General features: G+C 39.1%; 1 protein-coding gene across 2 annotated transcripts in view; it reads right to left on the bottom strand.

Moving 5' to 3' along the window:
• Positions 1-1,243: 1,243 nt before the first annotated feature.
• Positions 1,244-16,642, bottom strand: part of UBXN7 (UBX domain protein 7) — a 67,787-nt gene continuing 52,388 nt past the window's right edge. The window contains exons 9-11 of one of the 2 annotated variants that reach the window (XM_008064236.1): positions 12,207-12,600; positions 11,917-11,996; positions 1,244-2,843 (exon numbers count right to left, since the gene is read on the bottom strand). In XM_008064236.1, coding sequence (XP_008062427.1) covers positions 2,682-2,843; positions 11,917-11,996; positions 12,207-12,600 — 636 coding nt within the window. In that variant the 3' untranslated portion in view covers positions 1,244-2,681. The remainder of the gene's footprint in view (positions 2,844-11,916; positions 11,997-12,206; positions 12,601-16,642) is intronic. The other variant, XM_021715645.1, reaches the window with a different exon arrangement.

The following is a 16,642-nucleotide window of genomic DNA, read 5'->3' as shown; positions in this document are numbered from 1 at the left end:
CCTGCAATGAATAACTATTTTTAATTAAACTTACTGATCTCGTTAATCTAGTCAATAAAACCCCTTCCCCAAAGATCAGAGGAAATAAGGCAAACTGAAAGAAGCACACTCCATAAGTGGATTAAGTTCTTGAGCAAGGCAATACTCCTTATTTACTCTTCCCATGTAAAATCCAGAATTCCTCCCCCATAGACCCCTATATCAATCCCAAGATAATTATACTCCTGACTTAAAATAAAGTCCTCTGCATCTTGTACTCTGAACATCCCAGTTGTATCTAAGTTGGGTGAATGTATCATGCTGTCTCTTACTTAAATCACTTTACATAGATATATACACTTCATCGTCTCACAGTAACCCAAGTTGAAAAAGTCACTTTGGCTTCTCATGAATGTATATGCAAGCGTACTAAAAAGAACTATATCGTCTCATTAATGAACATGTTGTCTCAGGTTCTCTGAATATATTTTACCCAGAGAAGCTAGTAGGCAAAGAGAATGAAACAAAGTCCGATAGGAAAAATTCCTGCCTTCACATTTTTGATCAATCGGGGCTTTAGCTGCAACTGCGCTGGGAGTAGAGATGGGTGCCATCAGAGCACAAAACTGAGCAGACCTCACTTCTTACCCTGTCCCTCCCTGAATTTTTACCTTGTCCATTACCAACAAATTTTTTACCCTCCAGTGCACGTTTGATAGTACATAGCTCTATTCCTCAACTAGCAAGTATGTTATCCAAATTCAGAGACACAACCGAGGAACTAACATGAAAACTACCTTTCCTCAATAAATCAGAGGCTGCTAGTTAAGCCTCAAGAGCCTATGAAAAAAATACCTAAGTGGTATTACTCAGTCACCAATCTAAAGAGAGAACTTTGACTCAAGGTATAAATGAAACTGTAATTATATAAATATATTTATAAATATTTATACAATTATATACTTATACATAAGCACTTACACAGACTTAGAAAAAATGTAAGAACATTAATTCAAAAGGACTCACTGAAGAATAAACAGAATTTTCCATGATTTCCTTGAGGAGATACATAACTCATTCTTAAGGGAGGGTCCCTCAAAATCCAACCATTAGAAATGATATTCTATAACTGTGTACTAGCAACATATAGCATCTTTTTCCCCCCAGCCCCCAGTCGCCAAGAGAGCAATCTTCAAGTAGATGGTTCGGTCTCTGAGCAATAGCAATTTATGGTCCTCGAGAAGAATCAATCTAAATCCCCAACTGACAAAATAGGTCCATTCTATATTATGATTTCACAATAAGTTAAAGTTCTGATTTCTGCCATTACTGTATCTTCAGAGGACTCTATTTCAGCTCAAAATAAGAATTGCGCATTGAGTAAAGCTGATACGTAAGTAGCACTATATAGATTCAAAATGGCCTCTTCTAAATAATACTGAAAAAGCTTTCATCAACTACAATTTGAATGTGGCTTTTGTTGGCAGAAAAAACCTACAGCATCTGAAGATTACTGATAATATCCACCACTCCCATTACTAAATGCTGTCTTATGAATTGAGTTTAAAGTTCTTCCCCTGAGAGAGGCTTTCAGTTTTGATATCTTCTGAAAGAAAACAGCATGAGGAATTATGAGCATTCAGTAACCAGAGCCTTTCAAAGACTATTCTAACCAGGGGTAAAAAAATTAATCATTATTTCTAACCAAAGGAACATGGTCAGCTGCATGTTTTTCTTTTCCCCAAGGACATACCTAAGTATGCCTTAAAGAACAACGGTCAATCAATAACCATGGTAGGTAGAATTACAAGACATTTGTATTGCATGATTATTGACTGGCTGCCCTCCTACAGATCATTGTGGACTCAGACAAGGGAGGAGGCCACAGGAACTAAAATGCTGTACTGGCAAAAACAGCAAGCACCTTTCTATCCTAGTCACCACAATATGCTCACTTAATGTCCTTTCTAGGACTAGCAGGACTAATACAATTAACAGAATAATAATGAACAAAACTGTTTCACACTAGGACATCAAAGGCCACCCCATGCTATACACCCTACATTTAACACTCATTCTGCCAATAATGCATATCATGGAAATAACTCTTGTAGCTGGGAAGATAGGAATCCTTTGAAAATTTTTTAAATATGATGAGCAATAGTTATAAGGGATGCCTGTTCCATGTAAACAAAAGCCTGGGTGTTTTGTTACACAGTACTTCCTACACGAAGAACAAAATAAAACACGTGTTAAAGAATTTCTTCTTTAAAAATGGAACTTACAAAAAAGGGAGGTTTGTCCTTCTTCTGAATCTAGTCATTCCTTTGCCAACGGAGTCTGGGGAGTAACATTAACATCTGATCCCAAAAAAGTGCCGTGCAAGAGACCACTTACTGGAACACACATTTCCTGCTGCTAGTACTAGGAGAGGTCTTATCCTTACACTTTCATTTGGTCACCAGATTAAGTAAAGAAGAAAGTGGAGGAAAAAAAGGAAAACAAGAGAGGAAAAGAAAAAAAAAGAAAGAGGGGAGATTAATTACAGGTGAGAACAAGAAAATAAGATTAAGAGAAGGGAGGTGACTTGCTTGCCCAACTTTGGCTCTGTGGTCCTATGAGCCAAAATGCATACTTAGTGACATGGTATCTCACAGGAAAAGGGATAAAAGGGGTAAGCTGAGAGAGGTCAGGCCATGGTGTTAATTTCTTTCCTGTACAAAGACAGTCTCTTGAGGACAAAGGCCTGCCTCTTGTAATGTAATGTCATAGTCCAGATGAGACAGTTTTCTGCGAGGAAAGTTGGTGAGAAGTTCAAAACGTTCATTTGGATATCCTTTAGATTGGACGTGCTTCACCAAAGCCTATGAAAAACAAGAGAAAGACAAAGCTGTTAGATGGAAATAAAAGAGCATATTCATGAATGAAATATGTAACATTCTTTTTTGCCATATTAGAAAAGATAGTAAGTGTAAGTTAACTGAAGATAACTCTAAGTGTAAGATAACTGAAATTTACCCTTGTGGAAGGGCCAATATAACCCTTTGGATGGGGGAGATGATAAATCTGTATTCAATAAATTAGAGCCATTAAGTGACATTGAAATATACAGGGTTATCATTATCTCACCAATTAACAAACTCAATCACTATTTACAAAATTACTGTTCCCATTTTTAAACATTTTATTTGATCAGTTTTCCTTTAATTAAGGAAGATATGTCCTTCACTCTACCTATGGCCAATTCTGCCACCTGTGCACTGAATCCCTTCTTGCCTTCTTATATACCATATCATTACAAAATATTCCACTGTATAAGTTTCTCCAACATCCCCTTCTCTACAGATGCTTCCATCAGACCTCAACATGCTCAGTCTCCAGTAACCTTTTCCTCTTTCACTACTACCTATTTTCCCATCTAGTTTCATAACCAAACTTCTCAAAAAAAAAAGTGATAAACAATTGCTTTTTCCATTGTGTCATCTCTATTCCTTTCCAAGCACTATGCCAGGGAGATAGTCTGAGATTAGCACCAGCAACCAGATCCTATTTGTATTTCTATAATACAGTCTTCAAGAATCAGCAGAATTATCTCCAGCCACAGCGAATGATCAGGTGTGTCCGACTCAAGGGGACTCATTCACAGGCTAAGCTAAGCTAGTCAGACTCATTCTCATTTCCAGCATGGAAAGCAGATTTAATCAAGCAGAAGAATCTCAGAACTTGAAGACCAAAAACATGAAATTAATCTTATCTGTAAAAACATAGAAAGAAAACTCAGAAGAAAGAAAAAAGCTTCCAAGAGATGTGCAATTATATCAAGAGGTCAAACCTATGCCTGACTAGTATCCCAGAAGAAGAAAGGGAAATGGAGAACACACTGGAGCACGTATTCCAGGAGGTTATCCAAGAAAACTTTCCGCATCTCACTAGAGATGTGACCACACAAACACAAGAGATACAGAGAACCCCCACAAGGCATCCAATGAGAAGACCAATCCCCAGGCACGTAGTAATTTACCTACACAAAGTAGGCACAAAAAAGTCCCAGACGGGCTCGGTGGCTCAGCCTGTAATCCCACACTTTGGGAGGCCGAGGTGAGTGGATTGCCTGCGCCCGCTGGTTCAAGACCCACCTGGGCAACTTGGCGAGACCTCATCTCTACAATAAATCAAAAAATTAGCTGGGCGTGGTAGCGCGCACCTGCAGTTCCAGTTACTTGGAAGGCTGAGGCAGAAGGATCGCCAGAGCCCAGTAGGTCGAGGCTGCAGTGGCCGGGAGTGGCCACCGTACTCCAGTCTGGGCAACAGAGTGAGACTCCAACTTAGAAAAAAAAAAAAAGTCCTAAAGGCAGCAAGAGAGAAAAATCAGACTACCTACCAGGAAAAACCAATCAGAATAGCAGCAGACCTACTGGCAGAAACACTACAAGCTAGAAAGGACTGGAGACCAATATTCAAAGTCCTCAAAGATAAACAATTTCAATGAAGAATTTCCTACCTAGACAAGCTCAGCTTCATCAGCAATGGAGAATTAAAATCCTTCCCAGACATCCAATCCCTAAGAGATTATGCAGTTTCCAGACCAGTTTAATAGGAGACACTTTAAAAGATATTAAGCACAGAAGAAAGAAAAAAAAGAATGACCACACACTTCCTATGAGAACAGCAGAACACAGAATCAACAGACAATACATCCCAACAGCAAACCTGAAAACACACACATACATCAACCCCAAAGCTAAAAGAAAGCAAAGAAAAAGCTTTATAAGAGCCTCATGACAGGGATAAACAATCACATTTCAATAATCAGCCTTAGCCGGGCTCGGTGGCTCAGCCTGTAATCCTAGTACTTTGGGAGGCTGAAGTGAGTGGATTGCCTGAGTCCGTGGGTCCGAGACCCGCCTGGGCAACTTGGCGAGACCTCATTTCTACAATAAATCAAAAAATTAGCTGGGCGTGATAGTGTGTGCCTGTAGTTCCAGTTACTTGGAAGGCTGAGACAGAAGGATCGCCGGATCCCTGCAGGTTGAGGCTGCAGTGACCAGGAGCAGCCACTGCACTCCAATCTGGGTGACAGAGTGAGACTCCAACTCAAAAAAAAAAAAAATCAGGCTTAATGAGAAAGGACTAAATGCACCATTGAAAAGATGGCAAACTAGATTAAAAAAAAACATGATCCAATTATTTGTTGCATCCAGGAAACTCAACTCATCACAAGGGATGCATACAGACTCAAAGTTAAAGGATGGAAAGTGAGTTTCCAGGCAAATGGATCACAAAAGAAGGCAGGAGTTGCGATCTTAATATCAGACAAAACAATCTTTAAGCTATCCAAAATTTAAAAATATACAAAAGGACACTACATAATGATAAAAGGTTCAATCCATCAACAAGAAATATCAATCCTAAACATATATACACCCAACACAGAAGCACCAGCATTTATAAAGCAACTACTAAGTAAACTAAAAAAAGACATTTATTCTAACATTATTACAGCTGGGGACTTAAATATCTCACTAACAACACTAGATAGATCATCAAGGCAAAAAAAAAAAAAAATCAACAAAGTGATCCGAAACCTCAACTTGACACTCGACCAAATGGACTTAATAGATATCTACAGAATATTCCACCCAACAATCACAGAATATACATTCTACTCACTACTACATGGAATGTACTCTCCAAGATTGATCACATCCTCCACCATAAATCAAGCATAAACAAATTCCATAAGGTTGAAATATTGCCATGCACCTTCTCAGACCACAGTGGAATAAAAGTAAATAAATATCAACACCAACACAATTTCTCCAAAACCCACAAAGACATGGACACTAAACAGCATGATGCTGAACAACTACTGGGTCAACACTGAAATCAAAACAGAAATTAAAAGATATCTGGAAACAAATGAAAATGAAGAAACATCTTACCAAAACCTCTGTGATACCACAAAAACAGTTCTAAGAGGGGAATTTATATCTCTGCAAACACACATCAAGAAAATGGAAAGGTCACAAGTTAACAGCCTAACAAATCACCTAAGGGGGCTGAAAAGACAAGACCACCAAAACCCTAACTTTAGCAGAAGAATCCAGATTACCAAAGTAAAAGCCCAAATATAGGACACAGAAGACAAAAATATCATAGAAAAAAAAAAATCAACAAAATAAAAAGCTGGTTCTTTGAAAGATTGGCAAGATTGATGACCCCTGGCCAGAATGACCAAGAAAAAAAGACAAAAAGCTCAAATAAACACAATCAGAAATGCAAAAGATCAAATCACAACTGACCTCGAAGAAATACAGAAGATTATCAAAGATTATTATGCACACCTGTATGGAAACAAACTTGATAACCTAAATGAAATGAAGGACTTTCTAACATCACACAACCTCCCAAGGTTGAAATAAGAAGACACTGAGACACTAAATAGACCAATAACAACCAAGAAAATTGACTCTGTCATAAGAAAACTACCTACAAAAAAAGCGCCCTGGACAGGACAGGTTTCCAGCAGAATTCTACAAAAGTATAAGGAGGAGCTGATACCAATCCTATTGAAAGTATTTCAGGCAATTGAGAAAGATGGAATTCTCCCCAAATCATTTTACAAAGTTAACATCACACTGACATCTAAATCAGGTAAAGATTCAACAACAACAACAAAAAACTACAGGCCAATATCCCTAATGAACATAGATGCAAAGATTCTCAACAACATTCTAGCAAATCGGATCCAACAACACATCTCAAAAATCATCCACTATGACCAAGTAGGCTTCATCCTCAGGATGCAGGGCTGGTCCAACAGCCACAAGACCATAAATGTAATTAAATACATCAACAGATGTAAAAACAAGAACCACAGTGCAAGCAGGTTTTTGACAGGTTTTCTTGGATTTTCAAGCTATAGGATCATATCAGCAAAGAAGGATAACTTAACTTTCCACTTTGGCAAAGTCTTGGGGTACAAAATAAATGTGCAAAAGACAGTCACATTCTTATACTCCAACAAGCAGGCAGAGAACCAAATAAACAGCAAAATCTCATTCACAATGACCACAAAAAAATATGAAATACCTTGGCATCTTCCTAACCAGAGAAGTGAAAGACCTTTACAATGAAAACTACAAACACCTGCCAAGAAATCCAAGACACAAACAAACAGAAAAATATTCCATGCTCATGGATAGGAAGAATCAACACTGCTAAGATGTCCATCCTACCAAAGGCAATCTACAGATTCAACGCAATACCCGTTAAATTACCAACATCATTATCTCAGATCTGGAAATGACAATACAGATGAAAACATAAATGACCACGAACAGCCAAAACAATCCTTAATAAAAGAAACAAAGCCAGAAGTATCACACTTCCAGACTCCAAACTTTACTATAAGGCTGTAATAATCAAAATAGCCTGGTATCGGTACAAGAACAGGTATACAGACCAATGGAACAAGATAACGATTCCGGAAACAAACCTCAATTTCTCAATCAATTCTTTTTTTGTTTTGAGTCAGAGTCTCACTCTGTCCACCCAGGCTGGAGCACAGTGGCACGCTCATGGCCACTGCAGCCTTGACCTGCTGGGCTCAGGCGATCCTTCCACCTCAGTCTTCCTAGTAGCTGAAACAACAGGTGCATGCCACCATGCCCGGCTAATTTTTTTTAAATTTATTGTAGAGATGAGGTCTCGCCAAGTTGCCCAGGCTGATATTGAACCTGTGGGCTCAGGCAATCCTCTCACCTCAGCCTTCCAAAGTGCTGGGATTACAGGCATGAATCACTGTGCCTGGTCCCAATTCAACTTTGACAAATCCTCCAACAACCACCACTGGGAAGAGGAGAACCTATTTGGCAAATAGTGCTGGGAAAACTGGCTGGTCACATGCAGAAGATTTAAACAGGATGCCTACCTATCACCATACACAAAAATCAACTATAAATGGATCAAAGACCTAAACATAAAAGTTCAAACCATGAGAACCTTACAAAATGTGTGAGACACCCTTATGAAAATTGGAACTGGCAACCAATTCCTGACCAAAAAAACCCTAAGTGCCCAGGCCATAAGACATAAGATAGACAAGTGAGACTTCATCAAACTGAAAAGCTTCTGCAAAGCAAAAGAAACTATCAAGAGAGCAGGGAGACACAGAATGGGGAAAAATATTTGCCAACTGAATATCTGACAAAGGCCTAACATCCAGGATCTACACAGAACTCAAACATGCCAAGAGGAAAAAAAGTCCCAATAAAAAGTGGGCAAGACATGAATAGACACTTCTCAAAAGAAGATATACGGGCAGCCAATAGATACATGAAAAAGTGCTCAGCCTCGCTAAAATGCAAATCAAAACCACACTGAGATACCACCTAACCCTAGTAAGAATGGCCATCATCAAGAAAACAAATAACAACAGATGATGGCAAGGATGCAGAGAAAAAGGAACACTTTATTGCTGGTGGGAATGCAAGCTAACGCAATTGTTTTGGAAAACAGTGTGGCAATTTCTGAAAGAACTAGAAAATGACCTTCCATATGACCCAGCAATCCCTCTTCTGGGAATATACCCAGAGGAACTCAAATCATTCTATAAAAAAGATACCTGCACACACCTGTTTATTGCAGCACTATTCACAATAGCAAAAACATGGAAACAACCATGCTGCCCACTGAAACTGGACTAGATTTTTAAAAAGTGGTACATATACACAATGAAATATTATGCAGCCATAAAGAAGGACAAACATATGGACTTCACAGCAACTTGGATGGATTTAGAGTCTATCATAATCAGTGATTATCACAGAAACAAAGGAAAGAGTACCATTTGTTCTCACTTATAAGTGAAATATGAACAATAACCATAATACTTTTAAGAAAGGGATTGGCAGTAGGATGGGGATGGCAGGGGAGACATTTTTTGATGAATAAGCATACCTGATCTCAAACCAGGCAAAGTGGGGACCAAAGAGAGGTCCGAACTTTACCTGTATGATGACTATTTGAAAAGCTAATCCTGAATTGTACCCCACATTAAAAAAAAAAAAAAAAAAGGCTAGGCACAGTGGCTCAAGCCTATAAACCCAGCATTTTGGAAGGTAGAGGCAAGAGGATTGCCTGAGCTCAGGTTGCTCAAGACCAGCCTAGGCAACTTGGCGAGACCGCGTCTCTACAATTAAAAAAAATATTAGCCAGGCATGGTGGTACATGCCTGTGGTTCCAGCTACTTGAAAGGCTGAGGTGGAAGGATCACTGGAGTCCAGTAGGTTGAGGCTGCGGTGGCCGTGAGCGTGCCATTGCACTCCAGCCTGGACAACAGAGTGAGACTTCGACTCAAAAACAAAAAACAAACAAAAAAAGAAAACAAAAACTACAAAAAAAAAAGAAAGTTAAAATAAGCACAAAATTAGGCTTCTTGCATCAAACAGCAAAGTCATGAATGCAGAGGAAAAGTTTTTGAAGGAAATTTAAAAGTGTGATTCCAGTGAACACACAAATGATAAGAAAGTAAAAACAGTTTTATGGCTGATATGGCAAAAGTTTGAGTGGTCTGCAGAGAGGATAAAACCAATTATAACATCTCTTAAGCCGAAGTTTAACACAGAGCAAGACCCTAACTCTTCAATTCTATGAAAGCCGATAGAGGTGAGGAAGCTGTAGAAGAAAAGTTGGAAGCTAGCTGAGGTTGGCTCATAAAGTTTAAAGAAAGAAGCTGTCTCCATAACACTAAAGTGAAAAATGAGACAGCAAGTGCTGATATAGAAGCTGCATCAAGTTATCTAGATCTAGTTAAGAAAACCAATAAAGGTGGCTACACTAAACAACAGATTTCACATATATGAAACAGTCTTCTACTAGAAGATGCCACCAAGTATTTTCACAGCTAGAGAGAAGTCAATGCCTGGCTTCAAAACTTTAAAGGACAGATTGACTTTAATGCAGCTGGTGACTTTTAAGTCAAGCCAACACTCATTTAACATTTAGGAAATCCTAGGGCCCTTAAGAACCACGTTAAATCTACTCTACCTGTGCTCTAGAAATGGAACAACAAAGCCTGGATGACAGCACATCTGTTTACAGTATTGTTTACTGAATATTTTAAGCCCACAGTTGAGACCTACTACTCAGAAAAAAAGATTCCTTTCAACACATTACTGCTGATTGATAAGACACCTAGTCACCCAAGAGGTCTGATAAAAATGTACAAGGAGATGAATGTTGTTTTCATGCCTATTAATACAACATCTATTCTGCAGCCCATGGATGAAGGAGTTATTTCAACTTTTAAGTCTCATTATTTAAGATATTATATTTCAAGTCTGGGTATGGTGGCTCATGCCTGAAATCCCACCCAGCACTTTTGGAGGCCGAGGTGGAAGGACTGCTTGAGTCCAGGAGTTTGAAACAAGCCTGGGAACAGAGATATCTTCTCTGCACAAAAAATTTAAAAATTAGTCAGGCATGTTGATGCATGCCTGTACTCCCAGCTACCCGAGAGGCTGAGGTGTGAGGTTCACCTAAGCCAAGAAGGTCAAGGCTGTAGTAAGCTGTAATGGTGCCACCGCACCCCACCCTGACTCCAAAAAAAAGGAATTACATAAGTCTACAACTGCCATACATAGAGATTCCTCAGATGGACCTGGGAAAAGTAAATCCAAAACCTTTTTTAAAAAGAGTCCTGATTCTAGATGCCATTAAGAACATTCACAGCCAGGTGCTCACGCCTGTAATCCCAGCACTTCGGGAGTTGAAGGCAAGAGAATTGCCTAAGTCCAGGGGTTCAAGATCAGCCCAGGCAACTTGGCGAGACCTCATCTCTACAGTAAATCAAAAAAATTAGCCAGTGTGGTGGTGCATGCCTGTGGTTCCAGCTACTTGGAAGGCTTAGGCAGAAGGATCACCTGAGCCCAGCAGGTCGAGGCTATGGTGGCTGAGTATGCCGCAGCACTCCAGTCTGGGCGACAGAGTAAAACTCCTACTCAAAAAAAAAAACATTAGGAATTGTGAACTTTCACAATTCGTTAACAGGAGTTGGAAGAAGTTGACTCCAACTCTCATGAATGACTTTGAGGGGTTCAAGACTTCAGTGGAGGAAGTTAAAACTGCAAATGTAGCAGAAACAGCAATAAAACTAGAATTAAGTAAAACCTGAAGATGTGACTGAATTACTGCAATCTGATGATCAAACTTGAACAGATAAAGAGTTGTCTCTGTGGACTAGCAAGGAAAGTGGCTTTCTGAGATGGAACTGACTCCTGGTGAAAATGCTTTGAGTACTGTTGACAAGAGGATTTAGAATATTACATAAACTTGATAGAGCAGCAGCAGGGTTTAAAAGGACTGACTCCAGTGTTATTTTGTTTTGTTATTTTTGAGACAAGTCTCAAATTCCTGGGCTCAAGCACTCCTCCAGCCTTGGCCTTCCAAAGTGCTGGGATTACAGGTGTAAGCCACCACACTCACCTTTCAAAACTCCGTCAAAACTCCAGTTTTGAAAAACTACGGTAGATAAAATGCTGTCAAACAGCAATATGTGCTAAAGAGAAATCTTTCATGAAAGGAGGAATCAAACAATGCAGCAAACTTCACTATTGTCTTATTTTAAGAAATTGCCACAGCCATCTCAATCTTCAGCAACTACCACCCTGATCACAGTCAGCAGTCATCCACATGGAGGCAAGAACCTCCTCCAGCAAAAAGATTGTGAATTGCTCAAGGCTCAGATGCTTGTCAGCATTTTTTAGCAGTAAACTAGAGTGTACACATTTTTTAAAAAACATAATGCTACAGAATAATGCTAAGATAACTTTCATATGCACGGGAAACCAAAAAAAAAAAAAAGGCATGTGACTGACATTATTGTAGTGGTCTGGAACAGAACCCAAAATATTTCCAAGGTATGCCTATACTTACTAGCAGTTTAGCTTGCTCTGGAAGAGTGATCTGTTCCCTTTTTCCATCTGGGTACCGTAACATCAGCTGTGCTTTTGGTCCTAAAGGGTAGGTTAAAAAAAAAACAAACACGGAAGCTTAAGATAGAAGATTCACTTAACAAGAGATAGGGAGGATCTCAATGTATTATTCAAGCTGATCTAGAACTCCTGGGCTCAAGCAATCCTCCTGCCTCAGCCTCCCAAGTACAGGAGTGTGCCACCACACCTGGCCTAATATTCAAGCTGTATAAAGTTTATAATGTAACTCACCATTTACATCTACCCCCTCCACTATTCCATCTGATTTTTCAGGTGACAGCTCCAGTATTTCTGAATCCACTGCTGGCAATCCTTGGTGGTTTGTGGCTGTTCCAGGCTCAGTTCTGGCTGGGGGCTCAGTAAGTGGCCTTCTGTTCTCCTCTTTTCTATGCCCCAAATCTTTGTGGGGAGACTTTCTGGACTTGGCAAGATTCTCTACTTCCTCTTCTTCATCGGAGCCACAAACGGATATGAACTCCTCACTGCCAGAAAAAAGTTCAGATTCAGATTCTTCATCTGAGCGGCTATCCTGTTTTGTTTGTGTTGAATCAAAATGTGTCTCTTGTAACGAGGCTCGGATGGCTGCTTCTAGCTGGCTGTCTTCACTTGCATCTATAAGACTCTCCTGTGAGATGCAGTCATAAAACACAGAGAAAAATCCAGTTAAACAAAAAAAAGTCAAGTCAAATGATATAAGAAATACAATATTCAACTAGCTATTATTATTTTCTAATGAATGTATCTCTTCTACTAAATTTTAAGCTATCTGAAGGCAAGGACTTTGTTTTACACAAATTAGAATGGATATTTTAAAAATAGAAATAAAAAACATAGCACCTAGCACACTGATGCTTCAAGCATAGGTTGCTTTTGTTTTATATAAAAATGAACAAAATCAGCCAGGCATGGTGGTTCACACCTATAATCCCAGCACTTTGGGAGGCTGAGGTAAAATGACTGCCTGAGCCCACGAGTTCAAAACCAGCCTGGGCAACTTGGCAAGACCTCATCTCTACAATAAATCAAAACATTAGCCGAGCATGGTGGCGCATGCCTGTAGTTCCAGCTACTTGGAAGGCTGAGACAGAAGGATCACCTGAGCCCAGTAGGTTGAGGCTGCGGTGGTGGTGAGCGTGCTACTGCACTCCAGCCTGGGCAAACAGAGTAAGAGCCCAACTCAAAAAAAAAGCACAAAAATCAAAAAACAGTTTATCCATGTCTAGCCTAGAAAAAGACAAGAATTAGACTAGGAATCCCAGCACTTTGGGAGGCCAAGGTGAGAGGACTGCTTGAGTTCCAGAGTTCAAGACCAGCCTGGTCAACATATAAGACCTGGTCTCTACAGAAAATTAAAAAATTAACCAGGTGTGGTAGCATGTGCCTGCAGTCCGAGTTACTCAGGAAGCTGAAATGGGAGGATCCCTAAGCCCAGGAGGTTAAAGCTGTGGTAAGCTGTGATCATGCCACTGCATTCCAGCCTGGACAAAAGAGTGAGACGCCCCACTCAAAAAGAAGACAAGAATTAAAGTTTTAAATTATGAGACCAAAACACTATTCCTTAAAATGATTAAACAATAGAGAAGAACATCTACCTTGCTCACCACTGTATTCTTCAACTAGCACTGCATGGTATATAGAAGGATAATAAATAACTTTAAGTTATCATTTCTCAAGAACGGATTTCTAACATTCAAAACAATATAGCATACAATAAACAGGGAAAATAAGTAACTAAATTCTCCCAAGCTTAATTATAATTAATGTTTTCATTATGATAATGAGAAATGCATATTTCTACAGTTTTCCCCTTGATAATGTCACAGATTTCACATAACTTAGTAAGTCACAAAATATGGATTATTTCAATGAAACTTGTTTAGAATCTGACTGAAACATACTATAGAGGAAAAAATTTGTTAGAAAATCTAAAGTTGAACACTGGATATCTCATGATATTAATGAATTACTGCTAATTTTTAAGGGATACCAATGGCACTGTGATTATGTTTTTAAAAAATAAAAGAGACTTTACCTTCTAAAGATACATGCCAAAGTATTTGTGAATAAAACAATTCTGAGATTTGCTTTTAAATAATGTGGGTATGGGGAGGGTTATAGGGGAAAAAAGACTGATCACCTGATGATAATTACTGAAAGAATGAATACATAGAGGCTCAATAAAACCCATCAACTTTTGAATATGCTTAAAATTTTCCACAACAAAAAGATAAACGGCCAGGTAGCCTGCCTGAGCCCAGGGGTTCAAGTCCAGTATAGACAACTTGGCAAGACCTCGCCTCTACAATAAAAAAAAATTAGCCAGGTGTGGTGACATGCATATGTAGTTTCAGTTATTTGGAAGACTGAGATGGAAGGATCGCCTGAGCCCAGCAGGCACTGCACTCCAGCCTGGGTGACAGAGTGAGACTCCAACACAAAAACAAAACAAATTAAAAAAAACATATGGGTTGCTAATAAAAAACTTTGAAAAACCTCATTTTAGCTTTTACTACCTGCTGACCATATAGCAAAAATTAAAGGAAAATTTAAAAATAAACTTAAGGCAAATTTATCAACCCCCAAAAGCAAGCAGATGTGCCCATGTGACATGCAATGGTTTAGGCAGACTGTAGATTTGTAACAATGACATTTTCCAGCATGTAGCTTGATTTTAAAAATTGCATCCATGGCAGACATTGCTAGGTTCCTATTCCAATACTCATTTCTCCTCTCATTTTTTACTTATAGAATCCTAATTAAGCTTATAAAAGAGAATACTGTCCAGCTAAGAAATTCTATTTACTAACTTATCTTGTAGCTAGAAAAAAATGTGTGGAGTTGAGCTAAAGCAGTAAAGAAAATTTGTAGAATTAGTGTTTATACACAGAATACACATTATACTCAGCACCACAGGGAACGTACTCTAAGATCGACCACATACTTGGCCATAAATCAAGCATAAACAAATTTCAAAAGATCGAAATTTTGTCATGCACCTTCTCAGACCACAGTGGAATAAAAATGAACATCAACACCAACAAGCTTCCCCACAAACCCACAAAGACATGGACACTAAACAGCATGATGCTAAACAACTCCTGGGTCAACAATGAAATCAAAACAGAGATCAAAAGATACCTGGAAACAAATGAAAATGAAGAGACATCTTACCAAAATCTCTGGGACGCCATGAAAGCAGTAATAAGAGGGGAATTCATATCCCTACAAACGCACATGAAGAAAATGGAAGGATCACAAATCAACAGCCTAACAAGTCACCTTAGGAAGCTGGAAAAGCAAGACCACCAAAACCCTAACTGAAGCAGAAGAATCCAGATCACCAAAATAAAAGCCCAAATTCAGGACATAGAAGACAAAAAGATAATACAAAAAATCAATGAAACCAAAAGCTGGTTCTTTGAAAGGATAAACAAGATCGATGGTCCCTTAGCTAGACTAACCAAGAAAAAAAGAGAAAATGCCCAAATAAATACAATCAGAAACACAAAAGATGAAGTCACATCTGACCCAGAAGAAATACAAAAGATCATTAGAGACTATTATGTACACTTATATGGAAACAAACTGGAAAAACTTAAGGAAATGATATCTCACAACCTGCCTAGGTTGAAACAAGAAGAAATCGAGACCCTAAATAGACAAATAACAATCAAGGAAATTGACTATGTAATAAGAAAACTACCTACAAAAAAAAAGTCCTGGACCAGATGGCTTTCCAGCAAAATTCTATAAGACATTTAAGGAGGAGCTGATACCTATCCTACTGAAAGTATTCCAGGCGATTGAGAAAGATGGAACCATCTCCAAATCATTCTATGAAGCTAACATCACATTGATACCCAAGCCAGATAAAGACCCAACAAAGAAAGAGAACTACAGGCCAATATCTTTGATAAACATAGATGCTAAAATTCTCAACAAGATCCTAGCAAACCGGATTCAACAACACATCTCAAAAATCATCCATCATGACCAAGTAGGCTTCATCCCTGGGACACAAGGCTGGTTCAACATTCACAAGACAATAAATGTAATTAAATATATCAGCAGATGTCAGAACAAAAACCACATGATTATATCATTAGATGCAGAAAAAGCTTTTGATAAAATCCAGCACCCCTTCCTGATAAAAACCCTTGAACACCTAGGCATACAAGGAACATACCTCAAAATAGCAAAAGTCATCTATAAGAAACCCACAGCTAGTATACTCCTAAACAGACAAAAATTGGAACCATTTCCCGTGAACACTGGAACAAGACAAGGATGCCCACTCTCTCCCCTCCTGTTCAATGTAGTATTCGAAGTCCTAGCTAGAGCAATCAGAAAAGAGAAGGCGACCAGGGGTATCCAAATAGGAAAAGAGGAAGTCAAGTTATCCCTCTTTGCTGATGACATGATTGTGTACCTTGAAAACCCAAGAGAAGCCAGGCTCAGTGGCTCAGCCTATAATCCTGTGCCTTGAGAAGCTGAGGTGAGTGGACTGCCTGAGCCCGCGGGATCGAGACCTGCCTGGGCAACTTGGCAAGACCTCATCTCTACAATAAATCAAAAAATCAGCAGGGTGTGGTAGTGCGCACCTGTAGTTCTGGCTACTCGGAAGGCTGAGGTAGAAGGATCGCCGGAGCCCAGCGGGTCGAGGCTGC

Source organism: Carlito syrichta, unplaced genomic scaffold (genome assembly GCF_000164805.1).
Source record: "Carlito syrichta isolate Samal-C Ts95f unplaced genomic scaffold, Tarsius_syrichta-2.0.1 Scaffold307240, whole genome shotgun sequence".
Lineage (NCBI taxonomy): Eukaryota > Metazoa > Chordata > Mammalia > Primates > Tarsiidae > Carlito > Carlito syrichta.
The sequence above is the reverse complement of the archived record's forward strand: the minus strand, read 5'-3'. Positions and strand labels throughout refer to the sequence as shown.